We start from the raw sequence: 18,486 nt of genomic DNA, 5'->3' as shown, positions 1-18,486 counted from the left end.
GACAACAATGCCCTTTGAAGAATAAAATCAATAAAAAATTATTTTGCTGAAGTATTGGGAGGCATTAGGAAGTATTGGAAAGTATTTCCAAGCATGGTAAAAGGGCTCTTTTTCTTAAGCACTGGCTGCAATACACTGCTTGGCCCTGCCTGCAGTCTGGCAATAATTCTAAGCCGATATATTTACCTATGGAGGTAACATTAGCATCATTTGTGCTGCGCAACACCTGATGCACCATGCTAAGTATATGTATAGTAGTTTGAAGGTGTGCCAAATTATTGAAGGACTGAAGTATGCTAGGAAGCTCAGTGATGTACAGGTAGCCAGCATACTGAAGGCAACCTGTAAACGTCCCCAGGAGAGGGAGAAAAGCATCATTCAGGTATGTGTCCATTCCACTTGGCTTTGTCACGGCTTTTATTCATAAAACAACAAAATGAACTGGTCACTAGTTGGACTGGGAAAAAAACACTAAACCGGTGACCCAACAGACTTGGTTCAGATCGGTCTTGCAATTCAACCGATGTGAATCGGTTGAACCAGCCGGTTTCTCATTGAAGCGGTGAACCAGTGATTAATTCAATGTTTTGACACTAGGTTTGAACTTTGGACAATATACTATTGTCGTATTACCATGTTATCTAATATATTATGCTATATGTGCTATGTTTGGGCAAATTTTATTACATATATGATAGAAATTTGCATATTTTCCATACAAATCATGAGAAATTTATATTATATTAATAAATAACGAACCGCTAGTTCGACTAGTGAGCCACTGGTTGGACCGGGAAACTAGTGAACCGATAGCCTGACAAATTTGATTTCAGTTCTGGGTTTTTATTCTTTGCTTTTATTACGGGTTAAAATTTCTAGAATTCCTTTTGGAATATATGAAGTTAAAAACTCCCCAATCTGTTTCGTAAATATCAAAAAGCAATATGGTATCCTCACATATGTATCCAAAAACTGCAAATTTAATAAGCATGTGTAAGTAATTGTTGTAAGCAAGTGTACCACACATTTAAATGTGTATAGTGTAGTTTTTATTTCTTAAATTAACTCCTTTTCATTTTCTTGATCTAATGTCTTTTCTGATGTTTTGGATTAGCAAATTAAGTGTTATGACTTCTAAAATTTTTGTTTACCTTGTTTAGATGGTTGGCCACAACAACTATGCAGCTGATAGACCGGCACAGGTGTTTGGAATACCAATCAGATGACCAATGTGCAAGCGCGTGTGTTGCCTCCACCTATGGTATCTGTTATACAACATTCTGAGTTTGATTGTTGTCTTTTAATTTCATTTTCTTAATTAGTTCCATGAGTGATGATTCTATATGTTGGAGAATTATATTTCCTGATCTGATGGTTTTCTTGCAAGCTCTGGTTCCTAGAGTTGCATATTTTCATATTTCGAATCTCATTTTGTTGGAAGGTATTCGATGACTAGATCTCTAAGATTTAGTCAATTCTCAATCCGTAAATGATCCACCTGGGAATGACTGGCATATATATATTAATTGACAATTGATACGCTATGTCCAGTGCCACAACGGTAATATTTTCCACGGCATGTTAATATGGCCGAAGTGAGGGCTGCCAACTTTTCACTTTATGTTTGCAGAAAATGCTCAATGGTTAGTGGAAAAAAGAATTGTGTGGAAAAAAGTGGAGCAGTAAAAAAATATGTTGTTGTTTTTTTTGTGTAGCACACATATGGCAAGTTATTTTTGTCTTCTATATGTGTAAGTAATTTGCATTTTCTGTGTAACAAGTGTCTGGATAACATTTTACAACATTTTGCATGCAAATCCATTTTTCCATTAGCACTTTAGCTTGGCTTCATGGTTAGTTTATATTGTCGTGTGATTTTGTAGGGACAATTGAGTGGTTGTGCGAGACTGACCTTGGCATAGTATGTTCACTATCTTGGAGTGACAGTGTGAGAGACAGTGTGAGAGAAACTAGTTTTCCTCTCATGTTTCTGTCTGTATTCATGTCCACATTGATGATCTTGGAGTTTCTTATTTGCCACTAGAAAATTTATTCCAACTCTCTCCGTGCAGTTCCGCCGGCCTACTACGCTCACCTGGCGGCGTTCCGCTCGAGGTACTACGATGAGCATGCAGAGGGCGCCGATGGAGGAGCTAGCAGGAGCCTCCACCATCAGGTCAAGGCCAACGTGAAGGAAGTGATGTTTTTCTGCTGAAAAGTGACCAGCAAGAGCTGCTGTTGGCCGTAGTGGTTCAGAGATCGATCTGTTGGAGGCTGTGCTGGTGTATAAACTTTTGCTTTTCCTGGAACTTTTAAGATCAACAGTAAACTCGTACTGATAGATGGTTAGTGTTGCCTTGCTGGATGGCTAGTGTTGGATGGCTAGTGTTGCCTTGCTGCCCAGAGATCTTTACAGTTTCTTGGCCAGCATAACTCTGCATTTACTGCTCTAGCATACTCAGGTTAAGATGGTTGCGTGCACTCTTTGGAAGGAACTATAGATTTCACAAATTCATCGTGATCCATGACGGTATGAATTACAGATGGTCACAGGGAAGATACAAGTCATTGAGCTGATCCTGATGGTTGAGTGGCAAAAGTTAGTGCTGGGACAATGCGAAAAAGGTTACATGATCAGCTATAGAACAGACAATTTGTTCAAGTTTCCAATGATCAGCTATAGAACAGACAATTTGTTCAAGTTTCCAATGAGCCGTGCGTCGCCGTAGGATTATCGTAGGACCAGCATCACCAACTCTTCTCTGCTACTGCCTTGGCGGCTCAGCCTAAAGATTTCGATTGCTGTAACTGAATGGGTCGAAACTCCACATGCATCCTCACTCTGGAGTTTGAAGATTTCGCATTAGAAGATTTCGTTTGACCACACGTTGATAAAACAGTTCCCCATGCCCCACTGGTGATGTGCGACTCTGCAAATCAGCATTCAGCATTTCGTTCAGACAGATGTTCTTACTGCAGGGACTCAATTCGTCCTGGTGCTTCAGATCTCATATACATGGCAGATCGAGTTGTTCACATGTGAGAAACCTAGCAAACAGAAACAGATGAAGACTCTGGCCTCAAGCCCTGAACTATTCTTTCCAACATGTAGACAACTAGGACTATAGAAATTTCAAGACTCTTCAAATTACATTCAAGATCCACTAAAACCAAACAAGCGTAGAGATACAAATTCAAGACTCTTCAAATTACAACTAGAACTATTAAATGGAAGTTACAATTTGATTGCCAAACAATTGAAAATGACAAGTTCTATGTTTTTCTTAAAACCGGAAATGGTCATAAACAATATCATAAATAGGAAGATGGCTCCTGACGGTACGGGAATTTCTTGCACCCTTCTCACTCGACATGAATTCCCATTTTCACCCAGCATGTAGCCACACTTTATTCTTAATTGTGAAGGACTTGCCCTGTTGCCCAGTTGCCTCCGCAGCTCTGATTTTTTTTTTTACTTCATGCAATTGAAGCAACAGTTCCTGGCCCCTCAACTGCAGCAACCGATCCCAGTGCTGCAGAAAAAACATAAACATCGACAATAAGATCTTCTGATTGTGGGACTGATATGCCACCAGCAAACACTTTGTTACTCACCAACCAAACACATGTTCCTACAAGTCTCTACTAAACAGGTAATAACTAAGCACCATTAATTACCGACTGCTCCACCTGTTAACAGCTAAACTTGCACAAATCCTTCAGAGAAAGATAAACTCAAACCTCCTGAGGAAAATATCTGTTTATTAAATATTATTAACACATGTATCATCATCCGTGTCTTCCATATTTTTAAGTAATGTAACTTGATCAAAGGTAATAAATGTACAGCAATAAGCAGCACAGGCACAAGCAGGCATCTGGAGGGCAAATTAATTAATGGCTTCACTTTACTAGGTATTTTCAGCCTAAATTGGTGAAGACACCACCATCATGTCTACCATAGGATGTATAATAGATGAATAAGTTCCTAGGCAAGTGTAGCTAGTGTCAAGAATGGTTCGTATCCAAGATAAAAGGCAAAAGTAGCAGAGTTATACATCTATCATACTTTTATAGACTCGGTGAACGTATACACTCCGGTGATACTGCCCAGATTTTCATGTCACTAACTGCTAATTTCCAAGTTCTAAAATTTGGGAAATCACAAACCAAGAAAAGTGGTACCTGGAATGTAGAAGCTCATGTAGGTGTTGGCACTCCCTCACACACACAACACCCTCTTGGTTGCAGGTGGAGGAAGAAAATGAGAGGAAGAAGGACTCAGGAAGAGCACACGAAGTGGAGCTGCTTAATCAGTGAGCTGCAGCTGCTCTTTTCTTTTATAGACAATCAGTCAAAGAAAGCATTTACAAGGTATGGCTCCCACAGTGTAGTGCAGCCTCTACTACCACTACTTCTACTGTTACTTTGCTGCAACTTGCAGCTATAGTACCAACATTGAATGGCAGGCTTGACTGAGGAGGAGCTAGAGCCCCTAGCAGTGTAGAACCTAGACAAGCTAGAGTATGGGTAATTATCTAACAATTCTTCCCCTAATTGCACTGCTCTTGCTTGATCTCCTCAATTCCAATCTTGGTCCTCAACTCTGTGAGTCGAATGCGCCCAAGTGGCTTGGTGAGGATGTCCCCGAGCTGTCGAGCTGTCTCGACATACTCGAGCCTGATCTGTCCACCATTGATGCAATCACGGATGAAGTGATACTTGGTGTCGATGTGCTTGCTCCGGTCGTGGTGGACGTGGTTCTTTGCTAAGGCGATGGCGGACTGGTTGTCCACCATCAGGACGGGTGCCCGAGCTTCTTCTCCAGTGAGCTCTGCCAGCAGCCGCCCCAGCCAAACTCCCTGGCAACATGCCGTCGCCGCCGCAATGTACTCTGCCTCGCAAGTACTCAGCGCGACGACCTTCTGTTTCATTGATTGCCAGGAGATCGGGCACGCTCCAAGGAAGAAGAGCACACCAGTCGTGCTCCTTCGTCCATCAACGTCGCCCGCCATGTCGCTGTCGCTGAACCCAATCACCTCCAGCTCTCCTCTGCTCCTCCTTGGGTAGTCGAGCCCGTAGTCGCGCGTCCCTGCCACATAACGGAGCAGATGCTTGACCGCGGCGAGGTGATCCTCCCGCGGCTCCACCATGAACCGGCTCACGTACCCCACGGCGAACCCAATGTCTGGCCGCGTGTGCGTGAGGTAACGCAGTGCGCCGACGATGCTCCGGTAGCTCCTGGCGTCCACCAAGGGGGCAGTGCTGTCCTTTGACAGCTTCACCTTCTCCTCCATGGGCGTCTGGCACGCCCTGCACTCGCCCATCCCACTCCGCTTCAGCAGCTTCCCAGCATAGGAGCTCTGGCGGAGCGTGATGACGTCCCTCCCCTGCTCCACCTCAATGCCGAGGTAGTAAGTGAGCAGGCCGAGGTCTGACATGCGGAACATCGACTTCATCTTCTCCTTGAACGCGTCGATGTCCCGCTGCTCAGCTCCGGTGATGATGAGGTCGTCGACGTACACGCCGATGATCACCAGGCCTCCCTTCGACCGCCGTGTGTAGAGGGCGTGCTCGGTGGCGCACTTGGTGAAGCCGAGCGACGCGAGGCTGGCGTCGAGCTTGATGTTCCACGCGCGCGATGCCTGACGCAGCCCATACAGGGTCTTGTGCAGGCGGAGCACCCTGTGCTCCTTGCCGGCGATGACAAATCCTAGCGGCTGCTGCACGTACACCTCCTCGGCGAGCTCTCCGTTGAGGAATGCCGATTTCACGTCCAGGTGATAGACCTTCCAGCACCTCACCGCCGCCAGCGCCAACACTAAGCGCACGAACTCCATGCGCGCCACCGGCGCAAAGACTTCCTCGAAGTCGATGCGCTCGCGCTGTATGAATCCCTTGGCAACGAGCCGCGCCTTGTGCCGCACCACCTCGCCGCGCTCGTTCCGCTTCACCTTGAACACCCACTTGAGCCCAATTGGCCGGCAACCGGCCGGCGGATCCACCAGCTCCCACGTGCGGTTCTCCTCCACCGCTGCCATCTCTTCCAGCATCGCCTCCCACCAGCATGCCTCCTGTTCTGCTGCGGCGAAGTTTGGTGGCTCCTCTGTGCTGCCCAAATGCAGCTTGAGGTCGTCCAGCACATGGGCCGCCTGCCCGGGCGGACTCCCCATGCCAACGATGTCATCCACCAGACAGAATCGGAGTGGCTCGCCGGAGTAATCGGCGTCGATGTTCGGGGAGGCGTTTGGCGGAGGCGTGACGAAGCGAATCGACGAAACGGTGCTCGTTGCGGCGGAGATCGGAGTCCCCTGCCCCGCTCTCGAGGGTGTCACCTGCGCCTCGCTCGAGGGTGTCACCTGTGCCGCTCTCGAGGGTGCCCCCTGCGCCTCGCTCGAGGGTGCCCCCTGTGTCGCACTCGAGGGTGTCCCATGCGACTCGCTCGAGGGTGCCCCCTGTGCCGCTCTCGAGGGTGTCTCCTGCGACTCGCTCGAGGGTGCCCCCTGTGTCGCACTCGAGGGTGTCCCTTCCGCTTCGCTCGAGGGTGTCCCTTCCGCCTCGCTCGAGGGTGTCCCTTTCGCCTCGCCGTGAGCCAGCTCCCCCGCACCGGAGTACGCCATGTACTCGACGGTGAAGGAGCTGCTCAGGCCTCCTGGCGTCGCTTCCCCATCACCGGACTCCCAGCCCCAGCACGCCGCCTCGTCGAAGACGACGTCGCGGGAGACGACCACCTTGCTGCTGGCCGGGTCGTAGAGCCGATAAGCCTTGCTCCCGCGCTCGTACCCTAGGAACACCATGGGAGTGCTCCTGTCTTCCAGCTTGGCGAGGTTAGGCTTCGTCTTCTTCACGTGCCCGATGCAGCTGAATGTCTTGAGGAAGGACACGTCCGGCTTCCTCCCGTGCCAGGCCTCGAATGGCGTCGTGCCCTCCAAGCTCTTGGTGGGCGCGCGGTTCAGGATGAACACCGCCGTGCTCACCGCCTCGCCCCAGAACGCCGCCGGCATCCTCTTGGCCTTGAGCATGCTCCTAGCCATGCCGACCACCGTCTGATTCCTCCTCTCGACGACGCCGTTCTGCTGAGGCGAGTACGGCGCCGTGAGGTGGCGTTCCAAGCCTTGTCCCGCGCAGTAGATGCCGAATTCGATCGAGGTGAACTCGCCACCGCGATCCGTCCGCAGCACGCGCAGCTTCTTCCCCGTCTCCGTCTCCACCTGCGCCTGGAACTCCTTGATCGCCGCCGGCGCCTCATCCTTGCTCGATAGGAGGTGCAGCCACATGAAGCGGCTGCAATCGTCCACCAGGAGCAGGAAGTAGCGTCGCCCGCCGTGCGTTGTCGGCGTGATTTGCCCGCAGAGGTCGCCGTGGACGAGCTCGAGGGTATCGCCAACGCGATAGCTCACCTTGTTGGGGAACGGCAGCCTCCTCTGCTTCCCGGCAAGGCAGCTGTCGCACAGCTCGGCGGCATGCTCGATCAGTGGCAGCCCTCGCACCATGCCTTGCCGCGCCATCCTGGCCAGAGCATCGAAGCTCAAATGGCTGAAGCGCGCATGCCAGCGCCACGGCGCATCGTCGCACCTTGCCACCAAGCACACCGGGCGCGCAATGCGCAGCGCCAAGGTGTAGAGGCGATTCCTGCCACGCTCGACCTTGGGAGTAGCTTCCGCTCATGGTCCCTGATCCGGAGCACGCCGCCGTCGATCAGCACCTGGCAGCCTCGCTCGTCGAGCTGGCCAATGCTGACGATGTTGCTCCGGAGCTTGGGGATGTAGTACACATCCGTCAACGCCTTATGCTCGCCATTCTTGCATTGGAACACGACTGTGTCGCGCCCCTGGATGTTGACGCCGGAGTTGTCCCCTAACTTCACGGTGCCGACGACTCCGGTGTCGAGCTCGGAGAAGGTTGTGCGGTTCCCGGTCATGTGGTTGCTCGCGCAGGTGTCGAGGTACCACTGCTCCTCTGCCTCCTCCGCCCGCCCGAGGTTGACCCGCACACGCGGCTCGTCGAGCTCGACGCGCCCGCCGCGGTCCTCTGCCTCGGTGTTGATGGCACAAACCTGCGCCATGAGCAGCGCAGGCTCTTCCTCGTCATCCTGGGCGAGGTGCGCCCGCTCCTAGTGCCGCGGCTCCTTGCAGTCGCGGGCCCAGTGCCCGATCTTGCTGCAATTGCGGCAACGATCCTTGTCGGCGGCACGATCTCTGCCGTCCTTGCCGGCGCCCTCCGGCTTCCGCCGTGGCTTGCTGCGCCGCCTGCCGCACGCGCCGCCTCCGCCGCCGCTGCGTGAAATAGAGAAGCCCTCCCCCTGCTTCTTCTCGCGCAGGCGCGCTGCCCACTGCTCCTCCGTGAGCAGTAGCTGGCCGCCGGCGGTCGTACGGGCGGGGGCCTCCGCGCGGTCCTCGACCGCCTTGAGCCACCCGGTGACTTCCTCGATCGAGAGCGTGCTCATGTCGAGCAGCGTCTCGATCGAGAGCGCAATCTGCGCGAATCGCGGCGGCACGACGCGGAGATACTTCGCCACCGCTTCCTCTTCGCCGATGTCGACGCCGACCTGTGCTAGCTGGCTCACCAGAGATGTGAGCCGCAGCGCGAAGTCCTTGATGGCCTCGCCATCGCGGAACGCGATAGCCTCGTACTCCCGTCGGAGCTGCTGCGCCTTCGCCTTGCGCACGCGGTCGCCGCCGAGCCGCATCGTCTCCAGGCTCTCCCATGCCTCCTTGGCGGAGTCCTTGGCGCCGAGTGGGACGACGTACTCGGTCGGAACCGACTTGAGAATGGCCTCCATGGCCGACTGGTTGTCTTCTTCGTCAGCGGTGCCCACGGTCACCGCCGCCCACAGGCGCCTCGCCTTGAGCATCACCTTCATCAGCACCACCCACTCGGCGTAGTTCGTGCGAGTGAGCATGGGGTACTGCGCGCCGCTGATGTCTCGCACCGTCTTCTTCACGACGTACGTCGTCTGGCGCCCACGGCCACGCTCTTGAGAACGCCCGTGCCCATGCTCACGATTCAAGGAAGCCATGGCCACCAAACTCGAACACTCAAGCTCTAAATACCACTTGTTGGCACTCTCTCACACACACAACACCCTCTTGCTTGCAGGTGGAGGAAGAAGATGAGAGGAAGAAGGACTCAGGAAGAGCACACGAAGTGGAGCTGCTTAATCAGTGAGCTGCAGCTGCTCTTTTCTTTTATAGACAATCAGTCAAAGAAAGCATTTACAAGGTATGGCTCCCACAGTGTAGTGCAGCCTCTACTACCACTACTTCTACTGTTACCTTGCTACAACTTGCAGCTACTACTATAGACAACAGTCATCTGCCGCCCAACATTGAATGGCAGGCTTGACTGAGGAGGAGCTAGAGCCCCTAGCAGCGTAGAACCTAGACAAGCTAGAGCATGGATAATTATCTAACAGTAGGGAACAACACCTTGAATGATCTTGCCCTCGCATACCATTTCCACCTTGTCAGACTTTAGATCAATGACGAATAACCCATTTTTTGTGCCCACAACGATTCCAACACCACGGACGAAGGCAAAACAATTAGGGTAGACGGGAAAGGCATCGGCAGGGAGCAGCTTCTTGAGCTCAATTACTCTGATTTGTGGCCATACTGCGTCTCCGTTGGGATTTTCCTCCATTGACCAGAGGAGGAGCCTTTCATAATTATTGAAGACTGCGACTAATATCCCATCGTCCTCCATCGTCATTGGCTCAGTACGATCATGAATAATAGACTTTACGGGTATATGATCAATAAAAGATGTTTCCCGTGTGATCAAATCGTACCTGAGCATGCTAAATCTCATACCAATATTGAAGTAGAGTGAGTTCCCCACAAGGACTGCAGGCACCGAATAGACAGATTCGACACCGTCCGGATTGGCCGGAGCGGCAAAGATCGGCTCGCTCCATGAACCAGCTTCCGATGAGTAGGTGCACAAGGAAATCTGCTCGGCGTCGGAGCCCACAAAGACGACGAGGAAGGGTGCGCCGCGGCAGTGAAGGTGGTCGCAGGCGCCGCCGCTGGCCGCGCAGAGCACTGCCGCGTTCCAGTCACCTGGCAACCAATTCCAAACGCCCGGCGGCGGCGGCAGCTCCCACCGCTCGCCCGTGACGGGGTCCCAGACGTTGAGGTGCGGGCTTGGGCCCGCGGCGTGGAGGAGGACACGGCCGTGGCGGGAGTCGAGCGCGTGCTGGCGCCAGCGCTCTAGGTCGGCGTGGGGCGGGCAGGCGGGGGAGGCGGGGACGAAGCGGGAGGCGTAGCCGCCCTTGCCTGGGAGATTGCAGAGGAAGCCGAGCACTGGGGGTGAGCGGTGGAACTCGCGGAAGCGGCGTTAGAAGCGGCGGCCGGAGATGAGGCGGCACCAGGGCTTGCAGACGAGGGCCGCGCGGACGAGGCTCGCGGGCTCGGCCGGCGGGAAGCGGAGCAGGACCTCCTCGACGAGCTCCTCCATCAGCACCATGCCGCTCGCTTCTCGTCGGTGCGCGGCGGCGGGCGGCGCAGCTAGGGTTTGGTCTAGTGCGGCGCGGGTGGGCGGCGCAGCTAGGGGGTGGGCGGCGGCCTGCGGGTGGGGTCTGCGAAACAGCTTGACCAGTTGACCTTACAAGTCAGCGAGCAGAATGTCAGAATCCAACTGCGGAGTATTTATTTATTTACAAATATAATAGACCTGAAGGAAAAATTCGAACTACTCATGCTAATGCTAATGCTAAGGAAAAAGTCTAAATTACTCCCCTCAACTATAGCCAAAGTCCGAATAACTTCCTAAACTATAACTTGGTCTAATTTACCTATGTCATTTAGTTCATTCTACCCATAATACAATTTGTTCTTTTTGTTTCTCCATACACAAGTTGAATTTTAATCTCAAATTTTGCAGGGTGGTAGTGGACATCATGATGCCTATTTTAGAAAAATTTTATAATTTTTCATATAATTGTGAACTCCAATATTTATTTTTTGGTAAATATTCTAACATATCACAATAATAATAAAATAATAATGATATATTTTTCTAACATGTGTTGTGATGTGGAGTATCCTTGTAAAATTTCAATTTAAAACTCCAGCTATGCATGGAGAAATGAAATGGATAAATTATGTTAGGGGGCAATTTGAACCAAAGAGCATAATTTGGAGGGGTAAAATAAACCAAACGATAGTTTAGGGGGTTATCCAGACTTTAGCTATAGTTGAGGGTAGAAATTTAGACTTTTCCTAATGCTAATGCTAATGCTAATGCTGTAGCGTTGAATTCAGCGTTGGACGGTGATTTGTGTTCTCATGATCTTACTTATGAGCTAGCAACCAAGAAATCTGGCAGAATGCAAGTGCTGAACCTGATGAGTGTGAATCGGGAAGATAAGAACTGAACCTGATCAGTGTGAATTGGATAAACTAGAAAGGCCGCAAACTTTTATTTGTATTATACGAAACTTTGTATATTATTTTGTTGATGTTTTTTTGTGAAAGAAGGGGTAAGATAGTTTATTAGGGAGGGCGGAGCGCAATTAGTGCGTTACTTAATGTATTTTCGAAAACATGTTTTAATTAGTAGACGCATTATTTTTTTTAGTATGTAGTGATTATATTAAAATATGATGCATTATTGTGGACGTAGCATGAGAATCCATAGAAGAATAGTAATCGAATTGTATGTATAGTGTTGTTATTGTAGTAGTATCGATTGGAACGTATTCTAGTTGTTGTAAATTTATTTAATACGTGGAATAAGAATGTACGTAGTTTGATGCTTTTTTTTAGGATTGTAACGTAGGTGGGATGAATATGTCAATTCGTTATCTTCGCATTATTTTTGTTCGGAGGTCAGTGCTACAGTTTTTTTTTCTATTTTTTCTTTTTTTTTCTCTTTTTTCTTTCACCCTTTTCCTTTTCCTATTTTCTTTTTTTCTCTCTCTCTTTTCTCTCTTATTTATTTCTCCCTCCCTATCCTCTCCCCCGTCCTCTCCCTCTCGATCTCCGTCGCCCTCTCCCCCTCCCTAGCTTCCTCGGCCGCCCTCCCCTCTCTGTGCCCTCCACCGCCTCCTCCAAGGCGAGCAGGGCCGCGCCGCCCCCTCCCTCTTCCCTCCTCCCTGCTTCGTCCTCGGCCGGGAGCGCCGCACCTCCCTTCCTCCCTCCCCGGCCGCGTGCGCAGCGCCGCCCCTCCTCCCTCCCCGGCCGCGAGCGGCGCGCCGCCCCGGCCCTCCTCTGGCCCGCTTCGCCCCTTCCTCTTCATCCGCGAGCGCGCGGCATCGAGTGGCCCGCTCCTCCTTGCTCCCCATCCTCTGGACGACCATGTTCGTGGCGGGGCCGGATCCGCGTAGGGCTTGCGGCGTTGGAGGTAGCGGGGCTCTGTCTGGGTCCTCCGCCGCCCCTTCCTCTCTCTCTTCGGCCATGGCGTTGGCATGCCAACAGGGCCGGGGCGGCGGGAGCTGCGCTTCCGCGGGTGCGCAGCGCGTCGGCCGCTGGCGCCTGGCTGCCATGGTGGGTCCGCGCAGGGCCATGGCGGCGGCGGCAGCCTCGAGGGCGCCTGGACGCGACCCTGGAGCTCCCTCACGGCAGGATCCGCGTGGGGCGCGGCGTCTCCTCCCTCCCGGCCGGCGCTTCCCTCTCCGGCCATGGAGGTAGCGGCGGTGGCTGCACGAGGCCGCGCCGCCCCGGCCCTCCTCCCTCCCCGGTTGCGAGCGCCGCCCCAGCCCACCTCGCTCCCATCCTCTCCATCCGCGAGCGCGCAGCCTCGAGCAGCCCGGAGCTCGCTGCAGCGGCGTGGCCTCGAGCTTGGCCTGCGTGGCGCGGCGGCGTGGCCTCGAGCCCTGCCCATGCGGCCTCGAGCTCAGCGGGGCCACGGGCGACGGCGACGAGCTCGCGGCGGCGGCGTACGGGCCTCGGCGTCTGGCCTCCCTTTCTCTCCCTCCTCTCCCTCTCCCTCTATCTCTCTCTCCTGCGGCGGTCGAATCCGGCTCCGGGGAGCCATGACCAGGCGGCCGCACCTCGGGCTGGCTGCGGGCGCGCGCGGCGCCCGGCGGGGTGCGAGAAGCCTCAGGCCTGCGCTGCGAGGAGCCGGCGGGGCGTGGCCTCGCCCAACGGCAGAGGAGCGGGCCGCGGGGAGGATGGGCTCGGCCAGCCGCCGGCCGTTGGTCGCCGGATGGACGGGCACAATTTTTTTTTGACGCGGCCACGCTCTCCTTTCTTTTGGTGCGGAAATCGTATTGTAAGATAAGAACTGAACCTGGTCAGTGTGAAGCAAAAGAAAATGCGCTTTGGATAGAGATGCATTATGCTGAAGAGTTAACTCTAGAACAGCCAAGTTACAGTCAGAGTGCTGTGCAGAACTTGTATCCATGGCAGAGTTTTTCACAAATGAACAACCTAGAAAAACGAAATAACTGGAGACAACGACAGTCATCATCAGCTTTTCTCCGCTGCTGCCTCGTCTAACTCCACAGGAAAACGGCATCACATTCTGGTAGGGAAACATGCCTTTTCATCTTTTTTTTCCTTGACCATCATAGAGTAGGTGGTCCATCTTCAACCATTCTTTCCGACATAGTAACCTTACAGCATAACCAAATATTGAACATGTATGTATATGTTGCTCGATAATGAAACAGGGCACATATCAAACAAATGCAATGTGCAGGTAGGTTCACCTTCTGTCTGGAAAGGAAACATGCCTTTATTGGTGATCTGTCCATACAGGGACCTAACCCTTAGTGGCAAAACCAAATACTGAGCACCTACGTCTCCAGATAATTAAAAAGAGATCTATCACTACTAGCACTCTAACATCTCATTCACATTGATGCTGCTATGAGTGATGACATGAACAACGGTAATTTACATTTAACTTGGTTATCCCCCAGCAGAAGATGGCACAATGGCGATTAGAGTAGTTAAACTTAACTAACAAAAACAAATTCAAGGAGATGGTGAACCTTAGCAGCTTGGCACAAATGGTAAATTGACAACAGGAAACCAGAACAACGAATTTCAAGGCTCCCTTCGATTTACGTTCACCACTCACTGAAACCAAACAACAGTTGTTATACCCCCACCTTAGCACACTTTCCTCTTGATTTGTTTTCTTCGAAGGACACAGGAGACTTCCCTCTTGATTTTGAATACTTTTTGTTCCAGCAGCTTGAGTTTTTTATTTTAAGTATTCGAAGCATCAACTCCTGGTCCCACAACTGTAGAAGCTGATCCCAATGCTGCAGAAAAGCACAAACATGGACAGTAAGATCACCATCAATGAACATTTTGCTACTCACCAACCAACCACATGTAGCTAGCCAAGCAAAAATAATCTACAATCTCAGCTCCACAAGTTAGCAGCCACACTTGCAGAAATCACTCCGAGAGGATTGACGCAACTTCCTGGGGAATACCTCTTATTGTTTAGCACATAGCATCATCCATATATTTTGTGACATCAAGTGACACTAAATCGATCAGAGCTAAGAAATGTGCAGTATTAAACATAGGCATAAGGTACGCATTCAGCAACCTTCTTGTGTGTGTTTTCAGCCCAAATCCGTAAGATGTTACCATAGATGAATAAATTCCAAAGCATATGTAGCCATGTCCGTAAGATGTTACCATAGATGAATAAATTCCAAAGCTTATGTAGCGGCCAGTCCCGGTGCTGCTGAAAAATACAAATATTGAAAATAAAATTGGCTGATTGCAGAATTGATATACCAGCAGTGAACATTTAGTTACTCCAGCAACCAAATGTCAACAAGTTGCTATCTTTTTCTCGAATGCGCAGTAGAGCTGCGCAATATTACATTATTAAGGGAGTAAAAGGGCCAAAATAGCCCTACAAGCCCACCAGACACAAGGTACTACTCAAGATCTGTATTTTTGTCCCGTCGAACATGCAGGAAAGCTGAGCATCATTAGATATTAAGAAAAAGGGTTTAAAACCCATACAACATCACACAATCTCACCATACAATAAGCTTGCACAAACTTGCCTTTTAATACATATAAAACCTGGTCTCAACCAGAATCCTAGCCAATATTTGGCACTGAGACAAAGAGATGAGATATACCTCAAGCCATAGTTCAGCTAGGCGGCGCCTAGGCGGCGATTAGGCACGATTAGGCGCTAATCGGAGGGCACCGCGTCTATTTGGGGCTAGGCGGGCTCCTAGGCGGCGGCGTCTTGTCGGCGGCGCCGGTGGGGGAGGTGGAGGGGTTCCGCGGCGCCTGGCGGAGGTTGCTGGTGGGGGAGGAACTTCAGACGGGCTTGACATCGGGCGGCGGCGGCGGAGGAGGACGAGGTGGAGGTGGCAGGCGCGGCGGCGGAGGAGGAGGCGGTGGTTGCATCTGCGGGAGCGCAGACGGGCGGCGTCGAAGAAACAGGGGAGAGGGAGAAGTCATCGTGTGGTGAGGATGGCCGGATGGATAAGGTGGGATGGGTGGATAAGTAGGCTGCTGGGCTTTCCTGATGGGCCTTTCTTTAACTTTGGGTCCACAGTTCTCTTATTTTTTTTCTTTTATTAAGGTAATACATATATAGGTGTATAAAAATTAAAATGCCTAGAAAAACGCCTAGCGCCGCCTAGGCGCGATTAATCCCGCCTAGGCGCTAGGCAATGGGTCGGCGCCTAAAATCCTCCTAGCGCCTAGCTGAACTATGCCTCAAGCCCCTGCCAAACTCCAGAAGTGCAACTCCTAATGAGTAACATCACTCCATTTATGTTAGGAAGAATTCCATCAAACATGCAGAGATTACGGTGATTCCATATCGAACATGCACCTAAAATGATGATAAAGTTGAAGCCTTTTCAGACCTGACCACCCACTATTATTTGCTCTAGCCCACCACATGTCACCAAGTTGTTACTCAAGATATCAGTATGACTCAGTCTTCCATAGCTGCACTGTTTAAATTGCAAATTATCATTCTCATAAGCATATCCATTCCAGGCTTGGTGCAACCTAGCTAAAGCCTTGGAATACACATGGAGTAGGCATGCAGAGTAGGTTAACCAGTTTACAGACAAGGCCAATGGACAAATGAAAAAAATTGAGAGATACAGTCCCTAAAACAAAAAACAGAACCCTTAAAGGTTAACAAACTAAGGCCACAAATAACCTCACTGATGCTATAAAACTGGCCCATCATAAAGCTTCTACCATCAACCATTACCATGACCTGATCTCCACTCGTCTGAGAAGCCTGTGGATGAGTGGATCTGCATTTTAAGCTTTTAATGCACCTAAAGCACCGATTCTTGCTCCCTTGCCTGTAGGCTATGCTTCCAATGCTGCAGAAGTAAACAGGTTTTGGAAATAACATGAGCTCACTGATAACCAATTGGACCTCAATTAACGATTGCCACAAAATAAACTGAGATGCTGGCTAATCATACAAGCATTTGATTCATAACTTGAAGAAAAAAAGAACTACGCTTTTTTAACACTGATTCAATTCAATCGTATAAATGTCTGTTAAGTGACTTTTACAGATCATACCCAAAGAATACAGTGTTAATGGCCTTTTTCAGTTTTTACCTGCTTGATACCTTCCAGGCACAGCAAAATTTAGATCTTCAAGGCTGGTGCAAAAGATGGAAAAAGAAAGGTCCTACACCGATACACGTATCTAACCAATTTCATGAATGGTTCATAACAAAGCTTGTCACAAAGGAGTATCACAGTTGTACATGTAACAGTGACATTACACTTTCATAAATTTAAACATTCAAAATAGCATTTTTTTATTAAGGCAATCCTTTCGCCCCCATCAAAAATTTGTTACTCACTAAACACCAGTAAACATATGTTACTAATAGATAACTAAACACACTAACCTACTATCCCCATGCACACCGTTAACAGACACTTGCACAAAATCATTGAGAGGGGATGAACTCAAAACTCAAGAAATGCAAAATTCTTTGTTTAACACATATATCATCATCCATATCATTACAGTAATTGACATCAACTGAATCAAAGCCAAGCAATGTGCAGCACTAAACATTGACTACCCGGCAGCTGGGGTAGAGAAATGACTTTTCGGCGCTCTAAAGTTGTTGAGACCCCATCATTTGATAAAAACATTTGTGTTAATAAATTCCTAGCCAAGTCTAGCAACGTAAAAATGGTAGATAAACCCCAACAATAACTATTGATACACATAAGGTTGAAATATATCCCACCTTTATAATCCACTAATCTAGTTGAACACAGATATAATCACAATACCATTAAAATTCATGTTACAATTTACCAACAGGTAAAGTAGAAGTCCTAAAACTTGAGAAAACACAAACCAAGCAAAGCTGTACCTGGAGTGTAGAAGCTCATATAGGGAACAACGCCACGGATGTCATTGTAACGGCGATCCCCCTCACATATCTTCCTCACCTGGCCAGACTTTAAATCAAAACTGAATAGCCCATCATCTGTGCCCACAAAAAAGATTCCGACACCATGTGCAAAGACAACAAAATCAGAACAAACGGAGTGGGCATTGACAGAGAGTAGCTTCGCGAGGTCAATGGCTCTGATCTGTGCCCATCCCATGCCTCCGTCGGATTTTGCCTCCCATGACCACAGGGAGAGACTGAGCCCTTTCATTCTTGCGACTCCCAGCCCGCCATCCTCCATTGTCATGATTGTGGTATGGTACCCATAGGACACAGGAGGCTGGAGAAACACATAGGTTTCCCGTGTGGCCAAATCGTACTTGAGAATTCTCCTGCTCGAGTCAATCACGAAATGGAGCGCATTCCCAACAATGGCAGGCACGGCCAGCTTATCGACTTTGTAATTTGGGAACTGAGCGACATAGGTCGGCTCACTCCAGGAGCCAGTTTCCGATGAGTAGACCCGCAGAGTAATGTGCTCGTCTCCGGTGGCCACCAAGACGACGAGGAAGGGTCCGCGGTGGCAGTTGAGGTGGTCGCACGCGCCGCCGGCCGCACAGAGCACAGCCGCGTTCCAGTCGCGCGCGAGCAGAGGCCCCACCAAGGGCAGCTGGCGCTCCTCGCCCGTTACAGGGTTCCAGATGAGGAGTCTACGAGGCCCCCAGCCCGAGGTGCGGAAGAGGACGCGGCCGTGGCGAGCGTCGATCGCGTTCCAGCCGCGGTTGTCGGCGTGGGGCGGGCGGAAGGCGCCGGTGGGGACGAAGCGGGACACGTCGATGCGGTTGCACAAGAAGCCGAGCATGGGGGGCGTGCGGTGGAGCTCGCCGAACCGGCGGCGGAAGCGGGGCCCGGAGATGAGGCGGCACCAGGGCTTGCAGACGAGGGCGGCGTGGAAGAGGTTGGCGGGCTCCGTCGGCGGGAGGCGGACGATGATCTCCTCGACGAGCTCGTCCATCAGAGCAGGGACCCGCGCCGCCGCAGCCATGGCGATTGGTCGGATTCGTCCGGCGGCGCGCGGCGGGAGCTAGGGTTTGGTCGGGGAAACGGGGAGACTGAAGAGAAGCGAGATTGGGACTGGGAGAGAGACGGATAAGCGC

At 50.8% G+C, this 18,486-nt stretch overlaps 1 protein-coding gene and 1 long non-coding RNA gene across 2 annotated transcripts; both read right to left on the bottom strand.

Annotated features, from left to right (window-relative positions):
* Window positions 1-3,142: 3,142 nt before the first annotated feature.
* LOC120665280 lies at window positions 3,143-4,432 on the bottom strand. Its single transcript, XR_005671134.1, has 2 exons — window positions 4,186-4,432; window positions 3,143-3,533 (listed from the first exon to the last, which is right to left on the bottom strand). It is a non-coding gene; the product is annotated as an uncharacterized LOC120665280 (long non-coding RNA).
* An 11,434-nt stretch (window positions 4,433-15,866) lies between these two features.
* LOC120665271 lies at window positions 15,867-18,486 on the bottom strand. The gene is made up of 2 exons (XM_039944794.1): window positions 17,309-18,486; window positions 15,867-16,282 (listed from the first exon to the last, which is right to left on the bottom strand). Exons 1-2 carry the CDS (start codon window positions 18,372-18,374, stop codon window positions 16,269-16,271), a joined length of 1,080 nt encoding a protein of 359 aa, XP_039800728.1. The 5' UTR covers window positions 18,375-18,486; the 3' UTR covers window positions 15,867-16,268.

The sequence above is a fragment of the Panicum virgatum genome, chromosome 2K (assembly GCF_016808335.1).
Source record: "Panicum virgatum strain AP13 chromosome 2K, P.virgatum_v5, whole genome shotgun sequence".
NCBI lineage: Eukaryota > Viridiplantae > Streptophyta > Magnoliopsida > Poales > Poaceae > Panicum > Panicum virgatum.
This window is presented reverse-complemented; position numbering and strand designations above follow the sequence as displayed.

Bases quoted from the DNA above. Each gene is read 5' to 3' on its own strand.
- LOC120665271 (XM_039944794.1), bottom strand. From the start codon at position 18,374: ATGGCTGCGGCGGCGCGGGTCCCTGCTCTGATGGACGAGCTCGTCGAG.